The 25,748-nt window shown below is 36.1% G+C and overlaps 1 protein-coding gene across 2 annotated transcripts in view; it reads left to right on the top strand.

Annotated features, from left to right (window-relative positions):
* The window catches only part of Agps (alkylglycerone phosphate synthase), a 107,383-nt gene extending 81,635 nt beyond the window's left edge, over positions 1 to 25,748 (top strand). Inside the window, exons 18-20 of one of the 2 annotated variants that reach the window (XM_042688231.1) lie at positions 7,638 to 7,737; positions 11,078 to 11,135; positions 23,814 to 25,748. In XM_042688231.1, coding sequence (XP_042544165.1) covers positions 7,638 to 7,737; positions 11,078 to 11,135; positions 23,814 to 23,935 — 280 coding nt within the window. In that variant the 3' untranslated portion in view covers positions 23,936 to 25,748. The remainder of the gene's footprint in view (positions 1 to 7,637; positions 7,738 to 11,077; positions 11,136 to 23,813) is intronic. The other variant, XM_042688232.1, reaches the window with a different exon arrangement.

Here is a 25,748-nt window from a genome sequence, read left to right as displayed (position 1 = left end):
TTCATGATTCTACCATGGAACAGCCTGGTAGTGAAGAGCCAAGTGTCTCAGCTCCTGGAAAAAGAAGACTTTTATTTACTAATGCTATAAACCATGTGTAGGATCAAGAAACTATACATTATATACATAGTCAGTGTAGTCTTGGCCCTATTTTCATCATAGGAAAAATATCTTAACCATTTTGATTGCTGATTAATTGACTATTAGTGGAATAAAGGCATGAAAGGAACAGGAGATCCAAATGAGTATTAACTTGATGCTTTCTAGTAATTCTTTTTTTTTTTTTCTGTACTGGAGTTTGAACTCAGGTCCTTGTCCTAGTTACCAGGTACTCTACCACTTGAGCCATGTCTCCATCCCTTTTTGCTTTCATTATATTTAATATATGGTATTGAATTTATGTCTATGCATGTCTAAACTGCTGGCTTCCTACTTAAGCTTTCAGTGTAGCTGAGAATCCTCCACCATGACCAGCTTTTCATTGGTTGAAATTGGTTCATTAGAAACAATGTGTGAACCTTGTTGCCTAGGCTGGCATCAAGCTTTGATCCTCCAGATCTCTACCTCCCAAGTAGTTAGGATTACAGGCATGAGCCACTATACCCAGCCTGGATATTTCTTCAGAAATATTTTCTGTATCCAGTTTGTTAATCACATGGAAAGATTGAGACATTGTTAGTGTAACTAGAACTGAATTTTAAATTTAATTTTTTTTAGTTAATTAAAAAATTAAATTTAACAAAGGAGGAGGCTACAATGCTTGATAAGAATTGTACTCATTATCTTGCCCATGTAATTGTAACCCCTCTGTACAGTATTTTCACAATAAAAAATAAATAAAAATTAAAAAAATTAAATTTAAAACACTACATGTGACTGCTAATATCTTCCATATTGGGCAGTGTGTGGTTATCTGATGATCCCTTCTTTGTTAAATAATAACAACTCTAAAGTAAGCTTTTATGAGAAGGGACACTTTTGTATTTAGTCTTTTGACTGAATACAAAGGCTGTGTAAACCCCAGGAGATTAATGTCTCAAGACTGAATTGAACATTTGATTACTCTAGAAAGTTATAAAATTAACTGGATAGAGAATAAATGGAAATCAGAACAGATCATGAAAATGAGAACCTTCAAATAAATGATACCATTTGTAATCTAGGATTCTGTAAAATTGTATAACTACCTTACTTTTTCCCCTTTTATGTGTGTAGGTGTGGTTTAAGTATGTTTCTGTTCAATAGCATTTTCTGTATAAGAACTTGGCCCTGGTTTATGATGATTTGACTTGGGATTGCTATACATTATAATAGTCCAAATATATACCTCCTATATAGCCAATCAACTTTTCACTTTCAGGATAGCATTCAATTAATCACATGAGGTATTCAACACTTTGCTATAACATAGCCTGTGTTACATGACTTTGTCCAGCCACAGGCTAGTGTAATGTAACTGTTACAAGTATGTGCTTGGCTAAGCTATGGTGTTTAGTATGTTACATATGCTGGATGCATTTTGAATTTATAGTATTTACATATTATAAATGGGCTTAAAGAGGCATAACTGCATTCATGAAGTCAAGGAGTTTCTATATTTTTATTTATAATGTTTATTCCTCTGATTTATCTGGCATTATTTAATCTCAACCCAGGAAGCCTACCTAGTCCTATTCCAGCACAGGAATGAGGATTTGCCCACCAACCTTATTATAACAACTTCCTATCAATTTTTTTTTGGGGGGTGGGGGGGTCCGGTCCTGGGGCCTGAACTCTGGGCCTGGGCGCTGTCCCTCAGCTCTTCAGCTCAAGGCTAGCGCTCAACCACTTGAGCCACAGCGCAACTTCCGGCTTTTTTTTCTTTTTGCTTATGTGGTGCTGGGGAATTGAACCCAGGGCCTCAGGCATGCAAGGCAAGCGCTCTACCACTGAGCCACCTTCCCAGCCCCGTTCCTATCAATTTTTTTGTGTGAGTGTGGGCCGGTTCTGGGGCTTGAACTCAGGGCCTGAGTGCTATACCTGATCTTTTTTGCTTAAGGCTGGTGCTGTACCACTTGAGCCACAGCTTCCTTTCTTGCTTTTTTGGCTGTTAATTGAAGAAGAGTCTTGGATAGCTTTAAACTATGATCCCCATATCTCAGACTCCTAAGTAGCTAGGGTTTATAGGCATAAACCACCCACAGCTGGCTGTAACTTTTCATAATTTGTGTTGTAAAGCTGAGAACAAGTGGCACACACCTGTAATCCTAGCTACTTAGGAGGCTGAAGCCAGCCTGGGCATACAAACTTCCCCTTTCATCCCAAATATGGCCAGAAGTGGAGGTATATTTAGAAGTGATTATTTTTTATAAGAATGACTTTTGTATAAAACCAGATTAGAATGCCCAAAGTTCAATTGTTTGAAAAGCTTGTAAAAATACATTTTGAGCAAAGTGCCAGTGGCTCATGCCTGTAATTCTAGCTATTCAGGAGGCGAGTTCAAAGCTAGCTCGGGCAGGTAAGCATGTGAGACTCCTGACTCCTATGTCTAATAAACTACTCAGGAAATCTAGAAGTGGTGCTGTGGTTCAAGTGATAGAGAGCTAGCCTTGAGCACAAAGAAGCTCAGGGACAGCACCCCGGACCGGTAGGAACAAACATATAGGCCATACTCAGTTAAATTATCATTTACCTGGAGTTTGATTTTAATTTAGTTTTATTGCCAAGGAGTCATTTTTATCCATTAATAGGTACTTTGTATATTAGGATAGCCATTTTAACTCAACTTTCTGAAGAAATAGTATGGGAATGAACTGTTAGTGAGCTCAGAAGGAATGTACTATAAAAAGAAATTTAATTTATGTAATGACTAGATGACTGCATTAACTTGTTTGGAAGAGATTAACTTAAATGATAGAATTTATGTATTTCTTAAAGGTATTAAATCTGAGTTACTTTCTGAAATGGACCCACATGGAGATTTTCCAAAAGTTTTTTTAAATATTTAAGCATGGTTTGAATTACTGATCCAGGAGGCCCATTATGTTTGTGTGCACTTTAGTTTACTTATCTGTGAGAACTGATTAACATACAGACGTAAGATTTGTTGTTGAAAAGTGGCAATGCCCAATAAATATTCAGTTCAATTTTCTGTATATGAATATTAATGATCCTGAGTGATGTATATTTTACTCATTTTATTCATCTTTCAGTTTTTATTTGAATTTATTTAGTCTAATGATAGTGCCCTTATAGCTAAATTTTTTTTTTCTTTTTGTCGGTCGTGCGGCTTTAACTCTGGGCCCAAGCACTGTCCCTTAGCTCTTCAGCTCAAGGCAAGCGCTCTACCACTTGAGCTACAGCGCCACTTCCGGTTTATTGAGTGTTTATTGGAGATAAGTGTTTCACGGACTTTCCTGCCCAGGCTGGCTTTGAACCGGGATCCTCAGATCTCAGCCTCCTGAGTAGCTAGGATTACAGGCGTGAGCCACCGGCACCCGGCTTCCAGTTTTTCTTAAACCTTGTAAATCTGGATCTCAAAGTACAAAAGTTCAGGAATTTTTTTTTATGAGAGAGCTAACACTAGAGAGAGAAAAAAAACATCTGGCAAATTGACAGTAGCATTGTTAAACAGTTCATTTCTTCTGTTCTGAGGCACCTAACATTTGGCCTAAAAGGCTATTAAAATTTTAGATTGGATTCTGTTTGTATTGTGTAGTAAAAAGAGTATTTCCTATGTATTGGCTCCTTCTGTTTAAATTAAATTCTTTGTGGGAACCTCTGTAGATTACATTTGGAGAATTTTACTGTTTATCTGAGCTCTCTTTTAAGTGCTTTCCAATTAGCTTTTGAAAGCCCACATACTTTTCATATATGACTTAATAATTTAACATTCTAGTTATACATACACACACACACAGTATATATGATCTCCATATATACATAGAGCCATAGATACTATTAAGGTCATGTTGCTGCATTTAATATGATCATTTAATTTGTTTTCCAAGTTCTTCCTTATTATTAAGGTGAACTTGATGAAGAGATAATAGTTCATCTTTTCTGATTCTGTTTGCTGTTTGAACATTTTTTCTTATTTTTGGCCATATTTATTTCCATTAATTTCAAGGAAGCTTGGAAAACTTGTAGCTGATAACCCAGGGAAATATTTTTAATGATAGTGTACTTGCTGCTGCTGCTCTGATAATGATGACAATGCAGTATTTAAAAATTTCTTTAGTAGACATGCAACTTTTGCTCATTTCAGGCCCACTGGAGAAGGATTTATGTTGTTTTTTAAATTTTTATTTGTTGGAGTAGCAGATAATAATTTAGACTCACAAAAAAGTTACAAAAATAATACACGGTTTCCATATACTGCTCACTATTTTCCCAAATGTTAATATCTCAATTACAATTGAAACTAAAAAAAAAAAAATCGGGGGGCTAGGGGGAGTATGGGAAGGGATGGGAAGGGAAACAAAGGAGGAGGCTACAATGCTTGATAAGAAATGTATTCATTATCTTGCCCATGTAATTGTAGTCCCTCTGTACAGTATTTTCACAATAAAAACTAAATAAGAAAATAGAAAAGTCAGTGCTAACACTGTTAATTAACCTACAAATCTCTCTTTACCATTTCTCTTACTAATGACTTTTTCTAATTCAGGATTTAATCCATTATTATAGTTTAGTTTTCATTTCTCTTCAGTAATCTTGAATATAGAACAACTCTTGACTCTTCCTTTATTTCCCATAACCATTACAGATTTAAAAATATTGACCAGTTATTTTACAAATGTCCCTCACTTTCCTTGGGATGGAACACATGCTGTATATATTGACAGGAATACCACAGAAGCCAAGGACTCTCCTTAGTACATCATGTCAAGAAGAGCATGATGTTGACATGTTTTATTATTGGCTATATAAACTTCAATCACTTCATTAAGGTGATGCCTGCTTAGTTTCACCATCCAGAATGACTGTTTTGCCTGTTTTGTTTAATATATATTTTATGGGAATAAACTTAGAGATTTCAGATATTTTGTTGTCTCCTAATCACCAATCTCCCAAAGTGATTCCTAATCATAAGTTGTTTTTGATGGTACTGGGGCTTGAACTCAGGATCTTGTGCTTGCTAGGCAGTTGCTATAGTCCTAGAGCCCTATCTCTATGCCTTTTTGCTTTAGTTTGATTTTCAGATAAAGTTTTATACTTTGTGCTTCAGGACTAGTCTCCTGCTATGATCCTCCTCCTTTTGCCTCCTGCCTAGGCTTATGTGCATGAACCACCATGTCCACTTAAGTTTTTGAGATAGGATCTCACTAGCTTTTGCTCAGGCTAGTCTTAAACCACAGTCTTCGTATCTGTGCCTTCTGCCATGTAGCCTATTTGTGTTATTATTGTGATATTTGCATATGGTGGTGCATATTTTCATTACCCTCTTCACATTTATCATTTGGAAGTCACTTTAAAGAGTGACTTCCAAATCTCCATGTCTGTGTCTGTGTGTGTTCATGGGTGTTTTCTTCACTGGATTATACACATGGTTATTATTGTTTACTTGGATGCTGCAATTTTTCAGATTTGGCCATTAGAAATCCCTTTAAGTTGGCTTCTGTGTCAGGAGGAGGAGCTAGTTTTTGAGGAGGAAGGGCTTATACTAGGAAGGGCAGGATGAGTGCCATATGAAAAGATAGGAGGTCTAGAGAGACAAGGAAAAATGAAAAAAACAAACCTATGTGACACAAAAGATCTGGGTTGTAGAGTTAGCACTGAGTGAAGATACATCTCTCCACGTGGTATCCCAGCAGTGATAACCATTGCCTACTATCGCTCTTTTAAATTTGGTTTCTCCCTCAAATTCTCTTTCCTATCCAACTGTCTGTCTGTCTGTCTACTTATTTATTATAACTCAGGGTCTGGGCACTGTTCTGAGCTCTTATAGTACCACTTCCAGTTTTCTAGAGATAAGAGTCTCCTGGACTTTCCTGCCCTGGCTGGTTTATCCTCCTGAGTAGCTAAAATTATAGGCGTGAGCCACCAGTGCTTGGCACTTTTGTCTGACCCTTGATGTCATAATTGTGATTTTTTAATTCACTCTGCTTTGTTCTCAGTCTGTTTGCTCAGTTGTCTCTTTAGTTGACTTATCCTCAATAATTACCTCAATAATAAGGCCTCTTCTCCCTTCCCTCCCTCCTTCCTTTATCTTTTTTCCTTTCAGTTTCTTCTCTCCTCCCCTTTCCCTCTCCTCCCTTTCCCTCTCTTTCCCCCTTTTGCCTCCCCTTCTCTTTTCTCCCCTTCCTCCTGAGGCCCTTCTCCTTTCTTCCCCTTCCCTCTTCCCTCTTCTCTCCTACCTTCTCCTCCCCTTTCCTTCTCACTTGTCTTCTCCCTACCTCCTCCTCTCCCCCCCTCCCTGCCTTCCTTTCTCTTCAGGTATGGGGTCTTGGACTCAGAGCCCTCATACTCTTGCTTATCTCTTCTACTCATAGCTAGCACTCTACCTTCAGTTCCATACCTTCAGTTCCAATGGTAGTAATACAACACTTTTCTTACCAGAACTATAGTCTACATTCCCTGTTAGTCTCCACTCAGACACACACACACACACACACACACACACACACACACACACACACACACACACACACACACACACACACACACCCTGTTAGTCTCCACTCAGACACACACACACACACACACACACACACACACACACACACACACCCCTTTCCCATCCTGACCCCCCAGATTTTCTGAGTGTTCTATATACTTTTTTTTTTTTTTGTCGGTCGTGGGGCTTGAACTCTGTGCTTGGGCGCTGTCCCTCAGCTCTTCAACTCAAGGCGAGCGCTCTACCACTTGAGCTACAGCGCCACTTCCCCCCCAGATTTTCTTAATATTTATAAAATCACTCATGATTTAATTACTTTAGCATTTTCTATCTATATAGTCCTTCATAATCCAGGCTGGTTTAAATTGATGAAGTTGTTATTGCTTTGTCTTTATTTTATTCAATGGGGTCTTTCATTTTCTAAACATGCTTTTGAAAAATAATGGAGCTTTGTCATTTGAAATATATCTGCAACTCAATTCTACACAAAATACATGAGCAACTAGTTGGGCATAAAATTAGTTAAATACAGTAAAGAGGAAAAAGTGAAATTGTTTCTTTTTTGTCAAGATATGTTAACTTTTAAGAATGTTTTTGTTAACTGTTATTTGTTATTTTGATTATGCATTTTAAACCAGTACTTGTCTGACTGTATTTTAAGTGTTTTCAGATTTGCTACTTATTTGCCTATTACTTCTAGATAACATGATTGCTGAAAGGCATTCTATAAGGATGCTAAAATTTTTGTTATATTTCCTAGTAGAAATTGTAGTAATATGGTGCAAACAGAAGTCTTAGTGTGTACTAATAGTATTGACTAAACTCACTTAATGATAAAATACTTTGTTTTTCGCAGTAGTCTTAGTTCATGTGTCCTGCCAACAGCGGTAAAGAGAGCCAATCTGTTTCCCTTCTTTGGATTTGGAAGTTGAATAGAGGAGTTTATATTTAAGTGAATTCAGGAATCTTGTCTTTTAGTTTTAGGATTTTAAATCTGTTTTCACTTAAAGTCCTTGTGGACATTTTGTCTGTTTTTTAGGGTAACACAGACATATGATGCAGGTGCATGTATCTACTTCTATTTTGCCTTTAACTACAGAGGAATTAGTGACCCACTGACGGTGTTTGAACAAACGGAGGTAATTGTGCATATAGCTTCACTCAACTAATTCTAGTAACTATGAATTTGCTTGTTTTTTTAAAACTACCTGTGTTCTACCTGGCCTGTTTGCCACAGAAAACGAATGTACTATATGATATAGAGAATTGAGACCAATAGCTTGTGATTCTCTGGGTGCTACAATGCATGATATTAAATTAAATAACAGTAGGAATTCTATGACTATAGGGATCTGATATGACTGGCTATTGACCCATCTCCAGTAAATGACTGCAGGTTGAGGTCAGCAGCTCTTGTCCTTTTGGTCTATGCTGTAATGTCATCATTCTACATTTTCAGTGTTTTTGTATGCTAATGCTTATGTAAGCCATGGGGACTCATTTGCTAGCAGGTTTTGTTACAGTTCTTAAATGACTTTAAGATGCTAATTTTTATATAGCTGTTGATGACCAGTATATCTCTCATAGGTAATTATAAAGCTCTCTATTCAACTATGGAGAGATGTGTGGCAAACAGCTTTCTTTCTTTCTTTTTTATTGCCCTAATGTTTTAAGTTTGTGCTTGCCAAAGATAGCACTAAAAAATAATTCCAGTGCCACAACATACTTCTAGATCCAGACTGTCATGGATAGATTGGTTGTCTCTCAGTCCTCGGTTATTTCCCCACCTCCCCCCTTTATTTTTTCCCAGCTTTTTTTGACATATAGCTGAAATGTATTAAGTGATATATACTTAAAGTATACAGCCTGATGAGTTTTAACATGTTTGTATCCATGAAATCATACTAAAATCAAAATACTGAATGTATCCATAACTCTCAAGTTTCAGTGCATTCTCATCCTTTAGCCTGGTTATCAAAAATCCCTTTTGTGCAGTGACCCCAAGTGACATTTGTTCTTTTTCCTAGTCCAAAATGCCATTTGCTTCGTGGTACTGATCTTAAGAAGCTACTTTATTTGCAGGAATTTGTTTGAAACAGTAAATTCTTAGAAAAAAGGTTAGCATTCGGAAAACTTTTAACTCTTATTTCAGAGTCTATAATAACTTTGTAATGGGATACGATCCCACTTTCCTACTTCAGGCTATTTCTACCTTGACCTACCTCCTGATAGTTTAAATGCACTTAAGTAATTCTGAGAAATTCGAGTCACAGTAGGCATTTCACCTCATGATTATTGTGTACTCATGAATCATTAAGATTAGGAGATGAGCCCAGTTTCTATTATTCTTTCTTACTCTGCATCTCTATTATTTTCTTAAAAATGTATGTGGTTCTTTTCTCTCTCTATTTCTTCTTTCTTTCCTCCTTCCTTCCCTCTCTCTCCCTCTCTTTCTCTCTCTTTCTTTCTTTTTTTCCCTCCCTCCCTTCCTTCCTTCCTACCTTCCTTCCTTCCTTCTTTCCTCTTCCTTTCTCTCCTCTTCCTTTCTCCTTTTCTCTCCTCCCTTTCTCCCTTCCCTTCGTTCCCTTCCCCTCCCCTTTCCCCTTTCCCCTTTCCTCTTTCCCCTTTCCGCTTCCCCTTCCCCTTTCCCCTGTCCCCTCCCCTCCCCTTCCCTTCCCTTTTCCCTTTTCCCTTTTCTCTTTTCCCTCTTCCCTCTTTCCTTTCCTTTCCTGTCCTGTCCTGTGTTGGAATTTGAACCTAAAACTTTGTGCTTGTCAAGTAGGTACCCTGTTTCTTGAGCTATCTCTTCAGCCCTCTTTGTTCTGATTATTTTTGAGATAATCTCACTTTTTGCTCAAGCTGTCCTGGACCACAGTTCTCCTATGTATGCTTCCTACTGTAGCTGGGGTGACAGGTACAAGCAACTATGCCCAACCTTTTCTATGAAGATGAGGGGTCACTTTTGTTTTTTCCTAGAGTGGCCTGGAAGCATGATCTTCCTACTCTCAGCCTCATGTATAGCTGGAATGATAGGTGTCTACCACTGTCAGCCTCTTACATAGTTAGAATGACAGGTGTCTACCACTGTCAGCCAGAATGACAGGTGTCTACCACTGTCACCTGTCAGCCTCTTGTATAGTTAGAATGACAGGTGTCTACCACTGTCAGCCTCTTATATAGCTGGAATGACAGGTGTCTACCACTGTCAGCCTCTTACATAGTTAGAATGACAGGTGTCTACCACTGTGCCCAGTGTTGGTTGAGCTGAGGTCTCTTGAACTTTCCCAGGCTGGCCTCCAACCACTGTCTTACCAGTCTCTCCCCTGAAGTAGCTAGGAGTAAAAGCATCAGCCACAAGTGTCTGGCCTATTTTTTACCTAACACATTTAAAGAATTAACACATACATATATTTGATTATTACAGAACTGCCAAGTAATTTGTCAATATCCTTGGCCAAATAAATGTTCTCTGTAAAGATGAGATTTGAACTCAGGGCCTCACACTTGCTAACTAGTTGTTCTACCACTTTTTTTTTTTTTGGTCAGTCATGGGGCCTGAACTCTGGGCCTGGGCACTGTCCTTCAGCTCTTCAACTCAGGGCTAGCGCCCTACCATTTAAGCCACAGCACCACTTCTGGCTTTTTCTGCTTATATGGTGCTGAGGAATTGAACCCAGGGCCTCATGCATGCAAGACAAGCACTCTGTCACTGAGCCATCTTCCCAGCCCCTCTACCACTTTTTATGTACTGGTTATTTTTTAGATAGGATTATTTCTTCCAACATCTTCCTGTTTTTTTGCTTACTACCATAGCTGGATTGCCACCAGCTTCTTCCATTCAAATGGAGTCTCATGGACTTTTCCACCTGGACTGATCAAGAACTGTTTCTTCCTGATCTAGGCCTCCCGTGTGTAGCTAGAATTACAGATGTCAACAACCAGCACCCAGCTCCATAAAGGTTTTTCTCGTTGATCCCTAATATTTTGTGGGTAATCTTAACTGTCATGCCTCCAATATAATAATAGTTCCTGTGAGATGGAGTAATTATAATTATTCCATGAAGTTATCATGAAAATAAATGAAATAGTATGGGCAAATTTCTTGATGTTTCCTGAGACAAACAGGAAATAGTCCATGTTGGTTATTAATGCCTCTTGATATGACTTTAATAAACATAAAACCCCACACTTTTTTTTTATTACTATTTAACAGTTTAGTCCTGCTGAGTTAATTATTTTGCCTTTTTCCCCCGTCCCTAGAATCTTTGTAGATACTGTGACTGTTTACTAGGGGAAAAAAATACAAAACTAGGTTTCATATTTTAATTGCTTTAATTTTTTTTTACAAAGTGGGAGGGAAGTGAGGCTGCTTGATTATTGTTTAACCTAGTAAGTATGCACCTCATTTGAGAGTTGGGTCTTACTGTTTCTCTCCCAAGTGAAATCTAAGTGGCAACACTCTGTTGTTTCCAAATCCAGGCAGCTGCTAGAGAAGAAATCCTTGCGAATGGAGGGAGCCTGTCACATCACCATGGAGGTACTCTTTTTTGGGGGGAGTAGGATTTCTAATATTCCTACTTCAAACAATCTTTGATTTGATAAAATGCTGGGGAGAATTACAATGTGAGTCATTGAGAGGACTAATATGTCTTAAGCTTTTTCATGTGTTTGAATAGCTATGACTAAAATACAAAGATTAGTATACACCTGTAGAAGCTTGGTTTGACAAGCCAGCCAAAATAGGGAACCTAGCCAGATTTCTGGGTTCTCAGGAACCTCACAATAGCAAGAAATAGCCCAGCTTACAAAGAAGTTGTTTGACCATTACAGCCAAAAGTTTTTTTTACGGAAGTGGAGGAAAAAAACAACAAAAACTGGATGAGAATGTTTTTTAGACTATTGAAGTATAGCTGGATATCAGCTATACATTTATTAAATGTTTTTTGTTCTGCTAACCCAAACTTAACAAACTAATCAAGACAGGATATCACAAAACACAATATTATGTTAATTACTTGTTGGTGATTTTTGTTTTAGGGTTTTTTTTTTTCCAGTACTAGGAATTAAACTCAAGCTTTCTAGACAAATTTTCTATAATTTGACCTATTTCCCAGTCCCCAAATTTTAATTTATTCTTGTTTTACTTGCTGACTGCTTTTATAATTGTAATAATATATCAGTTCTATCTGGTAATAACAGAAGTCAGCTGTTAAGACTAATATATCCTGTATGATTTCTATGCATTTTTAGGTCCTAGATTTAGAGCTCTTTATTTGTTAAGAACTTCAAGTATGGGGATGTAGTTTGCTTTTATTTTTGCCAGTCCTGGGGTTTGAACTCTGGGCCTAGGCACTATCCCTGAGCTTCTTTTGCTCAAGGCTAGCCCTCCACCACTTAAGCCGTAGCACCACTTCTGGCTTTTCTTGAGTAGTTTATTGGAGTAAGAATCTCATGGACTTTCCTGCCTGGGCTTGCTTTGAACCCTGATTCTCAGATCTCAGCCTCCTGAGTAGCTAGAATTACAGGTGTGAGCCACCAGCATCTGGCTAAAGTGGTTTAGTTTTTAGAAATTATTGACATAAAGTTGAAGTTAGCAATATTTTCTTATCTATCAGAGAAGCTCTGCTATATTTAACCATAAATCCTTCATTTTAACCATTTCTCATGTTTCTTATTTTCTGTGTGATCAAAAATATGACTTTTTAGAAACATACTCAAAATTGCTTACCTGCTTTCACTAATGCTTAGGAAAAGGAATTAGGTATGCCTAAATAAAGAATACATTTCAGATATGCTGATTCAATGAAAATGTTTTCCCTTTTCCAAACTGCTGAAAATTGGATTTTTTGGGGGCTTAGCCCTTATCCTTTTATTCTTCTGTATTCCTTACTTCCTTAGTGATTATTTCAGTGTTACAATTTAAGTGATTTTCTTTCTATGGATACTGCTCTTCTCCTGCTGGGGCTAGTGCAATAGCCTCCTAACTAATCTGTCTGTACTTTGTTCCCTGCTCTCAGAGCTCTGCTGCCAGAGTACCTTTTTTTTGTTGTTTAAATCAGGGCTAATGACAATTTGCCTCATGAAGGTTAGAATGTGTTTGTGACTTTAAGTATCACTATCTCACAATACTATGAAATTTTTGAAATGTATGTAATCAATCACAATAAAAAAATTTTTTTTAAATCGGGCTTCTTCTCACATTCAGAAAAAAATCTAGATTCCTTACCAGATATAAATGGTGGTTATTCTCCCTCCTTCTCCTCTCCTTTCATCTCCTCCTCCCTCTCCTCAGCTACCTCTCCCTGCCTGTCTTCCTCTCCCAAGGCCAGAATTAGCCTTCCTGCTGTTCCTCAGACATACCAATTTGTTTTCCCCTTCAAGGCTTATAGTAATTAGTTCCCTCCTTTTTTCTTTTCTTTCTCTCCTTTTCTCTTTTTTCATTTTTTCTTCTCATTTTCTCTTCCATTTCTCTTCCCTCCCTTCCTTTCCCCTTCTCATCTCTTCTCTTTTTTTATGCTGATACTGGGACTTAAATGCAAGGCCTTGCATTCTCCCTCAGCTTTTACAATCATGCTGGCACTCTTACCTGTTGAACCTGACCTCCAGTTCTCTTCCCTCTTTTTCTAATATTCTTTCTCTTGTTTTTTTCCCTTAAGTTTTGCATGCCTCACATCATTTGAGTCTCCAGTTCAAAACATAACCTTTTTAGAGGTGTCTTCCATGTATGTCCTCTTGTGTAGAATTTGTTAAAATTCACTGCTGTATTCCCCAGTCCCTAGAGCAGTGTTTGGCTGCTGTACACAGTTGTGTGTAGTAAATGTATGTGAAAATGCTACATGAGTGCATGTCCAAGTATTTAAAAGAATTTCTGACAGCTCTGTTTCACATTAGAATGACAGTTGTACTCTTATTACTAATTACCTTCAAGCATGTTACCCAGCTTTGATTGAATATGGGATCATATTTAATTTATTAAGATTAGTTTACTTAATAATATTTCTGGAAAGAGTGAGAGTCAGCTTATTCAGTAGAATAGAGTAAAATAATGTACATTTCTTTCTCTGCAGTTTCATGCCTTTGGTCATTTCAGTGTTCTTTCATAGGTGAATGTCTTGGAAATAAAAGGTTTCATTCAAACTTTGTTTTAAAATAAATATAAGTTTGAGGGGCTGATAAATAGAAAAAATACAGACTTCGGGATCAAATCTATATTGGACTGCTGGTACTTAACTGTGTAATGTTAATCAGTAATTGTTCTGAGCTGCCTCAACTGAAAAACAGGAATAGTAATAGTGATAATGTAAACATGCATAAAAATGGTATATTAGTCAGGCAATAATGGTGTTCCTATAATCCCCCTTTCTCGGGTGGCAAATCCTGGTTTGAGGCTAGCCATGGCAGAAAGTTAGCAAGACCCTAACTGAGAAACAAGCTGGGTGTAGAGGTACAGTCCTATAATCCCAGCTACTCAGGAAGTAGATAGGAAGATTGCAGTCTGAGACTGGCCCAGGCAAAAACTGAGACGCAATCTAAAAAACTAAAAGCAAAAAGACTAGGAATATGATTTAAGTGGTAGACTGCTTATCCTGAGTTCAGTCCCTATTAACACTCCCCTGATTATAAAAATGTAGTATATTTTGTATCAGTTGTAGCAACACCAAGTGGCGTTCTTGTTTATATTTTTTGTAATAACAATGAAGAAAAGATTATAGTTTATTTAGGAATGATCTATCCATTAGATTGCTCTAGAAAAATGTCTCTCTTAAGTTTTTCTCTTTAAAGTTACTTATTAGCTTGTGAATTTCAAATGCCCATTGCTATTTAGTATAGTTTCACAAAGCAAAAATCTTTTTAGTATAAATTTTAAATAATAATGTTTAATTGTTCTACTAAACTCACACTAGAGTTTTGAGAGAACACTTACTTTATGTGCACAAATGATTATTTTTTATTTTGAACTCTAGGCTGAAAACTAAGCTAACTTCATAGTAACATCTTTATTTACTGACCTTCAGGCAATGTCATGCCACTCAGTTTTTGAGTTGCAGAGTGGAAGAGCTGGGGGTTGCAAGAATATTGATGCAATTTTTCTTGGAGGAGTTGGCCTGTAATTGTGATTAATGACAGTTGCTTTCACTATCTGGAAACAGACAGACTGGTTTGTCTGCCTACAATCATGCTGTGATAAATAGAGCTATTTTAACTCTGGTTTTGTGTATCAAAGAAAACAGATGTAGTCTGGAACTGGAGGCTATCAGAAAATATAAACCTGCATAACTGTATCTTCATAGTGCTTGTTTTCTAACTGTCCAGCTGGTCAGTTTAAACAGCAAGGTTTATGTCAGCCACATATTTCACTTTATGACTTAAATTTTAAACTGCTCATTTGCTAAAATTGAAACTGTCATTGTCAGAAAAGAAAATACTCTGATTAATAACATTGATATCTTTACCTAACTAAATTATTCACCGGACAGCTATTTTTAGCTCTTTTATGGTCTTAAAAAGAATCTAATAATATTTTAAAGTAAAAGAAGACCATTCAAAAGGAGCTGAACAGAGCATCAGCTTTGAGACCATTGTTAAAAACTTGAAGGCATAAAAATTAGAAAAGAACAAGCAAAGTTATTTCTGTTTTTAGGCTTGATGGTTAATGTGGAATATCCCAAAGAATATATAAACAGAGTCAGTAAGAATGTAGAATATAAGCTCACATAGAGAAATTAATTGAATTTCTGTATGCTTCCATCAGAATATTTGTACCATTCATAAGGAAATGAAAAGACTTAGAAAAAAATTAATTAAGCCAAGTAAACCAAACTCAAAGAAACATAGATTGCATGTTTTCCCTCGTTTGTTATAACTAGAATGTGCCTATAAATCTACAAGTAAACACACTGGATGGTAAAAGACAAAAAATTATACTTGGACATGATAACTTACATAGGACTCTAAACATTCACACAGTGAGACCAAAGGAGGATATTCTTGGGAGAGGAGCATAAAGGTTCAATAGCTATGTGCATATGATCTTTATATATATAACAATGTTTTTCAAAATGGACTCTAAGAAATAGAAACAACTTTTTTGTTGTGTTGCTTTTTTTTCTCCTTTGTCACTGTTTTTGATTTCTGTACCTTTTGTAAGTTTATGTGATTTGGGGAAGGTAGGGGAGAACATAAAAGTGGTGGGACAAAGGGTGAACAAATGCAGCAGTAGACAAAAGCATTGTCTACTCACTAGACATAATTTTGAAAATGAACTATATAAATTGTGGGGAAATAGGGTCGGGAGGGAACAATTAGGAGAAAATAAGGGAAGAGATGACACTTCAAAAAGCAATGTACTCATTACCTGACTTACATAACTGTAACTCCTCTGAATATCACCTTTACAATAATAATTTTAAAAAATTTAAAACAGGCATATTGAAACTGAAATGTAAAAAATACCACTTACAGTTGCTCAAAAGAAAATGAAGACAGATGCTGGTGGCTCATGCCTGTAATCCTGGCTAATCAGGAGGTTGAGATCTGAGGATCGCAGTTCAAAGCTAGCCTGGGCAGGAACATCTGAGAGACTATCTCCAGTTAACCCCCAGAAAACTGAAAGTGGTACTGCGGCTCAAGTGGTAGAGCACTAGCCTTGAGCTGAAAAGCTCAGGGACAGTGCCCAGGCCCAGAGTTGAAGACCCACAACCGACCAAAAAAAAAAGAAAGAGAGAGAGAGAGAGAGAGAAGGAAGGAAGGAAGGAAGGAAGGGGGGAGGGAAGGGGAGGGAAGGGAGGGAGGGAGGAAGGGAGGAAGGAAATGAAGTACTCATAAATCTAGTATACACACACACACACACACACACACTCTCTCTCTCTCTTAGGCATATATCTGACTAACTACAAGATTTATATTCTAAAAATTGTAGAACTCTGGTAAAAGAAAGCTAGTAAGACCTAAACAGATAAACAGAGTATGGAGTATAGAGTGTATAGAGTTCATGGACTTACTTAATATAGTAAAAATATCAGTTCTGTCCAAAACCGTTTATTTATTTATTAATTTACTCATTCATTTTTACTAGTATGGGGGCTTGAGTTCTTGCTAAGCTGTTTTGCTTTTGGCTGATGAGGTGGTACTCTTATCACTTGAGGCTTTTTTTTTTTTTTTTTTTTTGGCTGATTAGTTGGACATAACAGTTTTTTTGTCTGCCTGGCCTGTATCTGAACTTGGATTCTCAGATCTCTGCCTCCCTAATTGATAGGCTTATAGGTACAAGCTACTGTTATAGGGCTCAGTGTTTAAATATTGCCTATTTAAATTTCAGCAAGAATTTTTTGTTACTATTTCAACAATAATTTTGAGGAATGATTCTTGCAAAAAGTATATGGTAAAGCAAGAGAATTAGAGAACTAAAGCAAATTTGAGAAAAGACAAAGTAAAAGTAAACAAGTTTTTTTTTATTTCAAGCCTTACTATAGAGCTTAAGACTATATAGTACTATATAGTAGTCAACATACAGTACTAATATAGTACTATATAGTAATTAAGAAAATGTTGTATTGGAACAGAACAGAGAACACAGAATTAGACCCACACAAATACACCCAGCTGACTGACAAAATAACAGAAGCAATCCAAGGAGGAAACATAGCCTTTTTAAGAAATGGTGCTGGAGCAATTGTACACAGAAAGAACAAATGGTGCTAGAAATCATACATCTGAGATCTCAAAATGGGTAGTGAACTTAAATGTAACATGTAGAATTCTGAACTTGTAGAACAAAAGCATAGGAGAAAGTCTTCAGGATTAAAGAGTTTCTTAGGTTTAAATTGGTCAGCAAAAGGGTAAAAATGATTCAGGGAAAACTATATTCAATCAAAAGTAAGTTTTACCATGAAGAACTCAGGAGGATGGAAAGATAGACCACAGAATGGGAAAGAAGATGTACAAACTACATACCCAATACAGACATATCTACCTTAAGAACTTAGTAGTAAAAGGCAGAAATATTTCACATCAGTTTTATTCATAATAGCCAAAACAGCCCAGATGTTCTTCCTCTGGTGAATAACTAAACAAAGTATAGTATAGTACATCTATGTCATGGAATACTACTGGACAGCAAAGAGGAATGAGCTGTTGCAATGTGAACTGCTTGGCTGAACAGGCAAGGACTTGTGCTGGGCTGGTGAAAAGGCAGTCCCCCAAATGACATCCTGCTGCCTTTCATAACACTTTTGAAATGATAAAATTGTAGAAATGAAGAGCAGACTACTAGTAGTTTCCAGGAGTCAGGGCTGGGGAGGAAATAACTATAACTAGGAAATAAATAAATCGTATCAAAATTTATTGTGATATTTTTATACATATATATGTATATATATATATATATATATATATACATATATATATATTTCAGATTCACCTCTTCTTTTAATCTTTCCAAAACCCTCCTACTTACTGGGTTTCATTGTGCTATTTTCATATGTATGTATATTTCAGTCATGTTCATTGTCATTCTCCATCATCCTCTCCTTTCTCCCTCCTGTCTTCCAAACAGTCCTTTTAAATCATGTCATGCCATATTGTTGTGTGTGTGTGTGTGTAATATTTCCTTTATTCATTGATTGTTGAGTACTTAGAGTTACTCTACAGCATAGCTACTTTAGATAGTGTTGCAGTGAACATGGGTATGCAGATACTGCTCTCATATATGACTTATAGTCCTTCAGTATATGCCCAAGAATGGTACAGCAGGATCATTATGGTAGTTGTATTTTTAGTTTGTTGCAGAGCCTCCTATTCATTTCTGTCACGTTCCCCTTATCAAGGAGCCCACTATAAAGGGTTCTCTTCCCCATCCTTACTAGCATCTGTTTTCTTCCTTTTGAAAGGGGGCAGTACTGAGCTTTGAACTCAGGACCTTGCACTTGTTAGGCTGGTGCTTTATCACTACAGCCTTGTTCTTTGTAGTTATTTCATAGATGAAATCCAACAGTCTTTTCTGCCCAAGTTAGACTTAACTGTTATCCTTCAGATCTTAGCCTCTTGAGTAGCTAAGATTACAAGCATTAGTTACTGGCACCAGGCTATTTGTCTTCTTGATGATTGTCATTCTGTTTGGGATGAGATGGTTTTCCCCCCTGGTCCTGGAGCTTGAATTCAGGGACTAGGGCCTGAGCTGCTTTTTCCCAAAGTGAGTTCTCTACTCCATAGCTTTGCTTGCAGCTTTTTTTTTTTGTTTTTTGGTAGTTTATTGGAGAGTCTCAGACTTTCCTCCCTGGGCTGGCTTTCAACCACGATCCTTAGGTCTCAACCTCCTGAGTAGCTAGGATGACACTAAAGCGTGTGGTCTCCATGTGGTTTTAGTGTTACTTCCTTTATAGCTGAGATGTTGAATAATTTTTGTGTATTATTTGTACTTCTTTTTTGAGAACTGTCTGTTCAGTTCATTTGTATTTACTAAGTGGGTTACATGTTTGGAATTTAATTTTTGAGACTGAGAATTAATGCTTTCTCAGATGAGTATTAGCAAAGTCATGATTTGATAGAACAGCTGTATCATAGGTTCAGATTTGAGGATTGACAGAAATTTTATAGGTAAAATTTTCTGCTCCCTGCCCTTCCTAACCATGCAACTATACATGCTCGGTATTAGATAAAGGTCCAATGACAACATTGTGTCTGTTGTCTCTTACCACCTGTTCATGAAAACTATGCCTTCAGAGATAACTTTAAGAGAAGATAGATAGCTTGAATAACCACTCCTCTTCAGACCTCTAAAGAGAACTTACTCTTCTTGGCACTTTTTTTAAAGCTCAAGTCTAGCGTTCTACACCTTGAGCCACAGCACCACTTCCGATTTTCTGGTGGCTAATTGGAGATAAGAGTCTCACAGATGTTCCTGCCTAGGCTGGCTTTGAACTGTAATTCTCAGATCTCAGCCTACTGAGTAGCTAGGATTATAGGCATGAGTCACCAGTGCTTGGCTCTTTCTGACACTTTTATGTCTAAGATTCTTATAAGTAAGATATTTGTTCATCCAAGAATACCTGCACTCTATTATTATAGAATACTTTTTGTAGTTTTATAGTATTAGCAAACAGATAATTCTGATAAGAGATTTTCAAATTTAACATCTTGTTTCTTTTTTTTCTTTTTCTTTTTTTTTGTTGGTCTTGGGGCATGGGCATGGGCCTGGGCACCTGGGCCTGGGCGCTGTCCTTCAGCTCTTTCAGCTCAAGGCTAGTGCCCTACCAGGTGAGCCACAGCACCACTTCTGGCTTTTTTCTGCTTCTGTGGTGCTGAGGAATTGAACCTAGAGCCTCATGCATGCAAGGCAATCACTCTATCACTGAGCCAACTTCTCGGCCCAAATTTAACATCTTTTAAATTATCTTAGGCAAACTTTATTTACCCAGAAGCTACATTGTATTTTTCAGTTTTAGCTTCAGCAATTCTAAATATATGTCCCATTTCATTATTTAGTCTTAAATGTACAAGTCTTCTTGGCTTTAGAAGCAAGCTTAGTGTTTAAAAAAGTTAAATTATATCAAGCTAAAAGAGACTTCTGTGACAAGCAGACCCCAGATTTGTCTCTTTTAAGTGGAGCCTTTGGTGCTTTCTGCTAAATCTTCATTCCCTTAAACCACAAAGAGTTAACTCCTGATAATAATTAGTGGCTATGCTGACCAAGTCCACACTTTCCACAAACAACATTACTTCACTGCTGCCTTCACATACACATCTGTTTAATTTTTTTGTGCTGTTGATTACACTACAGAATATATTGTTCCTTAGAATGGTTAACATCCAAATGTGAATAAATGAGCCTTTGATTTCAAAGGATATCTCTGGAAGTTTCTGTTTTTTTCTCTTTCACAAGTATATATATAAATTAATTGTATATTGGAGAACACATATACCCCCAGGGAAAAAAGAGAGAAAAAATCCAGCCTGTTTATCCAGTTGGTATGTATGTACAGCAATAGAAACAAAATTGTAAAATGTGAAAGTGTGAGCCCTGTTTTTAATTTAAACTGCAAAAGGTCCTCCCTGGTATATGTTCAATAGTTGAATCCTCATTTTTGTATCTTATGCATTTAAGACTTTTAAATATATGAATACTGTGGGTATTCTTATTTATAATAGTTAATTGTGGAATACATGGTTCCTATAGCTTTTCTTTTTTTCAGAAATGGTGAACTTGGCTTTTTATAACTATGTTAACTCGAAGGCAGCAAAATTTAAACATTGAGAGAATCAGAGATCAAAAGTTAATAACAATAAATGCCACCACCTCAGATGATTCAGATGTAGAAAGGAAACAAGACTCTATGTGGTCCAAATGTACATGCCTTTTGAGCCAATAGCCATCATGCTTTGGTATGCTAAAATAGTCTTAGGCTATCTGTTATTTGTTATTTTTATTCATTCTCCTTTCTCTGATGTAGCATACTTCAGAAAATGAACATGTTTAAGCTACTAATATATAGATATGTGCACATGTGTGTTGCATATATACAAACTGTGTAGGCAGCTAATTTCTGAGTGCTTAACAGTTCAAGAATTGTTCAGGGGGATTTGTGTGTGATGGTGCATGCCTGTAATCCCCCCACTCAGGAGGTAGAGACAATAGGAGTCCAGCCTGAGCTACATAGCAAAACTCTCTCTCTCAAAAAAAAAAAAACCCTCCCCAAAAGAATGTACAAGGGCATTACTGTGATTGTGTGGCTATAGAATGAAAGTCTACTTAGATTGCAATGTCTTTTTTCTCTGGGTTTGGGCTTGTGTTGTTCTAGGCATCTACAGAAAATACTCCAGATCTCAGTATCATTTGCAGTAATTGTCTTATTAAGGCACATTGAATGTTTTTACTGAAACTGTTTTCTACCTATACTCTCATTATACAATGTACTTGACTTAATTTGGTAAGCAAAACAAAACATTGCTAGTCTGTAATTGCAGCTTATGATTTCTAATGCCAGTCTAAATCTAGTCTATAGCAGAAATTCATATACCTGTTTACCACCAAGGAGTTAATTCTTTCATCAAGTATGTTTCTGAGGGGCCACAGCTATGTTGGCTACTTTCTACTTCACTAATCAAATGTATGTTAGATTGATTATTGTAAAAGTATAAACCATAGAAAATTTGACAAGATAGATGTGTAAATTATCCTTCTGACAGAACTAATGATGCACTCCAAGCACCTTCTGTTTTCTAGCGTTTGGTGAGAGACTTCATTAAATATGCAATGGCTTTTGGGTGGCTTCTCAGATGATGGTTGAGTTCCTTGTGGAATTGCATTCTTACTAGAGGTGTAAAACCAGCAGACAAGCTAGCTATTGGGCATCCTGCTGAGCTGCTAATGTGCTCCATCTTGTTGGAGCAGTTGTTTGCAATCTTTTCAGGACAATTACATCTATAACCATAGAACACGTTCAGTGAAACTGTATTACAGATAACAGTGGAGACAGGCATTGACTGCTCTTCACCCCTCTCTAAGTTGCCTCAGTATGAGAAGCATGTAGGAACATAGTAGGGCCACTTATATTTGTCAAGAGAGGTTGTTTTGATTTTTTAATCTCACAGAGCAAATCTGGAAATAACTAATTTTTAACATTTAAATATTAACATAGAGTATTAGAACTGAAGACTAGATTCTAATCCATTTGTAAGTGAGAAAATTGAGATTAAAGCATAGTCATGGGTTACTCCTTAGGAAGATGGATGTTATATAAATAGTTCAGGTAGCATATTTTTTAGCTAGTAGATATAATATGAATAGTGTCTGGTTTAGTGCTTTCTTGAACAAAATTTTTTTATTAAGTTGGTTTTTGTTTTTGTTTTGGCCAAACCTTATTTTTTCTATCTCAACACCAACAGTAATTTTACTTCCAAAAGCCAAGGAGAAATATCTTGCTATTTAAGGGTATCATGCTACTTATTATTTTGATGACAGTTTGATGATTTCATGGAAAACTTGGCACAAAAGATGGTTTGAGTTGAACTGAAATGGTATTTAAGGTTTCCAGAAGGGAGATGCCATAATATATTGCACAGCCTGATAAATGAGACTGCATTTTAGGATGACAGGCTCCATACTTTAATGAAAGAAGGTTTCTCATTTCAGTTGGCCAACTAAGTCACTGTTTATGACTGGATCATTAATGAACATTTGTGGAAAATGATGACCATTTGAATCATACTAATGCATATGTTTGAGAAGTGCTAACTGCAAAATAACACAACTATAAATTAAACGTTACCCATTTGATACATAGTCAGCATTTTGCTTTACTTTTCAAGGCCAAGAAGTCTTTTACATGTAAGTCTTTTACATGTATGTAAATAAACTTACGTATACACATGTTACGTATACATGTATACGTAATGTGTATATGTAAGTTTATTCATTGCTTTCACTATATTATATATGTTTGTTAATGGGCTTTAAAATGATATATGTGTATAGACTTTTAAAATAGAATCATATCAACTTATTTTCCTTAAGGTAATAAAACCAAGGAGGGACATTAGAGAGTTTTAAAAAACAAAAGGTTAAATTTAAGAGAGATTTAGGTATCTGATACTTCCAATGCCCCCCAAAAAAATCATAAATGCAGAAAGTAACCATTTTTTGGGAATGTGCAATTTTATTTAGAAACATTGTGAAAAAAAATATAAATAGACTTCATAACTAGTTTTCTTTCCTATAGACATAGCTAAGGTTCAGATTTTCTTATGTTTTTAAAGATCATGTTTTCATAAAATATTTTAACGATCTGTATCTTGTCCTTTTTTGTATAGTGTACCCAGCAAATTCATTTCTATGTGGGTTTTTTTGTTGTCGCTAACATCATTTTCTCTGAAACATTGGCATGTTGGTAGTTAAGATACAATCAAATTTTTTTTAATCCATGTTTTCATCCTACTGTTACTTGTAAAGTAGTCTGTACTCTCAGTCCAGGCTTTCTTCAATCTCTGTTTCATAGTTTATAGAGAAAGGAGACACTGAAACACAGACTTCCCCTGGGAATGCATTGCGCTTAATGAGCTTGATAGTCTGGTGGGCTCAATAAATCAAATAAAGCAAAACATTTCTCATTTTTTGAATAAAAACATTTATCACACAGTGTTTGTGCACTCATGGTCACAAGATTGATTGGTTTCTAGCATCATAGTGTATATTGAAGCATTTTTGATTTTGTCTTTCCAGTGGGCAAGTTACGGAAGCAGTGGCTAAAGGAAAGCATTTCTGATGTCGGCTTTGGGATGCTGAAATCTGTCAAGGAATATGTGGACCCCAGTAACATCTTTGGAAACAGAAACCTTTTATAAGTCCATTAACATCATTATAAAAAAATAATACTTTTTATTTAAGTATTCATCTATGGTTATACCAGTAATCAAATATATCATGGACTGTATTCAGCTATATTTGTTTGTTAGTTTAAAATGTTTGTATTCGTTCTGTACTTTGTTTTGTTTCTACACTTATGGGTTGACAGATGGTATTCCTCAATCTCTGTCACTGTAGGTATATCAGCTTACATCCAATTGTTTGTTGTTGTAAATTTTAGTCTGGCAGCCCAAGGCTGCAAGTTATTTTAGAGAAAGGTGCTGCCAGCTGTCTAGAAAGGCAGATTTGGGTACCATCTATTGTTTTAGCCTTTTATTAAAAATGCACATTACTAGGAAGCAGTTACCTAAGGAAAGATTCCCCTGGGGAGTGATCTATGTATATGTTTTTAAGAACATATTCGACTGGGAGTAGACCATTGAGGGAGTACATTCATGAATGAACATAGGCAACCTATTGGGATGCCATCTTCTGTAAGTTGGTTGGTTTACAGTTTTCTTTGAAATTACAACATAGTTACAAAACCTTAAATCACCAGTATGCAAATTATTCTATGAGAGGACCTATTTGTTCTCCATGTTTCTGTTTAAGTTGTGTTTATATCACGGATATATATTCTAGATTGTGTTTGGTGAGAAAAGCTGATGTACCATTCATTGTAAGTGAAGAACAGGCTTCTGTGAAATGAAGGCCTTTATCCTCCCTAGCGTTCTGATATTTCTGCTGTTGCATGCTTGTTGCTGTGCTGCAGAGGAAGCTGCAACAGGAGCAGAACAAAGATCCTGACCCTATGTGACAAGTTGAAAGAATTTGTTTGGCTAACGAAAGTCATCATTTGGCTCTTGAATTTGAAAGCCTCAGCGATTTCAACGACGAAAGACCTTTTTTTTAAAAAAAAATTAACCTAAATAGCATGATAAATTTTCATATAAAAGTAACATTTCAATTTTGTTCTTAATAAAGGTTTAATGCCTTTTATGAATTACTGGTTTAGCCTAAATTTTAAAAAAATGTATTAATGCACATGCCATAATCAAAAGTTTAGAATATCCTGTTTCTTAAATTATAAAAACATTAATCACATTTAGCAAACATTTTTACATTCAACCTGATATTTAAAAAAAAAAGTGAAATGATTAAATCACCGTCAAGCTTCATGATTCACATTTGGAGATGGATTCTTTTCTTAATGCAATACCAAACTTTTGATAATTTTTTAAAATTAATATTTAATCAGATAATGTATGTGAAAATGCAGACGATCCTTTAAAAGGACTCACTGTCTGTGTATGTAGCAACAGCTCCAAAGTATTTTTGGGCAGTTTGATACCTTTTATATCTGAAATAGCCTTAACCAGAAAAGTAAAATTTGAAATTGACAAAATGTTATTTTTAAGACTTCAAAATTATGAATAATTTTTAACTATTAAAATTGGCCACAAACTAACAAAACTTAAACCTGTAGGCAAATCAAAATGATTAGTTTAACAACAAAAACTGAATATTTACTTTTTAGAACTTGTGTCTCTTTGTTGGTGATTTAGTTTGAATTATCAAATTTCCAACCAATATTTGCTTAATCCCTTGATTGTTTGAAATAGTTGGACACTTAATAAGAAAATGCCTCTGGAATTATAAGATCTTCAGTTTCATAAAATGCATCTGTTCATTAAGGTGATTTCTAATTGGTGATCAAAATGTAAAATTTACTAAGGTACTAATATCTCACTGATTGTGTGTATTCATGTTACTAAATAATGTTTTAATAAAACAGATTTATTATTAGATCCA

Source organism: Dipodomys spectabilis, unplaced genomic scaffold (genome assembly GCF_019054845.1).
Source record: "Dipodomys spectabilis isolate Male_0828 unplaced genomic scaffold, ASM1905484v1 ptg000115l, whole genome shotgun sequence".
NCBI classification, from domain to species: Eukaryota; Metazoa; Chordata; class Mammalia; order Rodentia; family Heteromyidae; genus Dipodomys; species Dipodomys spectabilis.
Note: the sequence above shows the minus strand (reverse complement) of the source record. Positions and strands in the feature narration are given on the sequence as shown.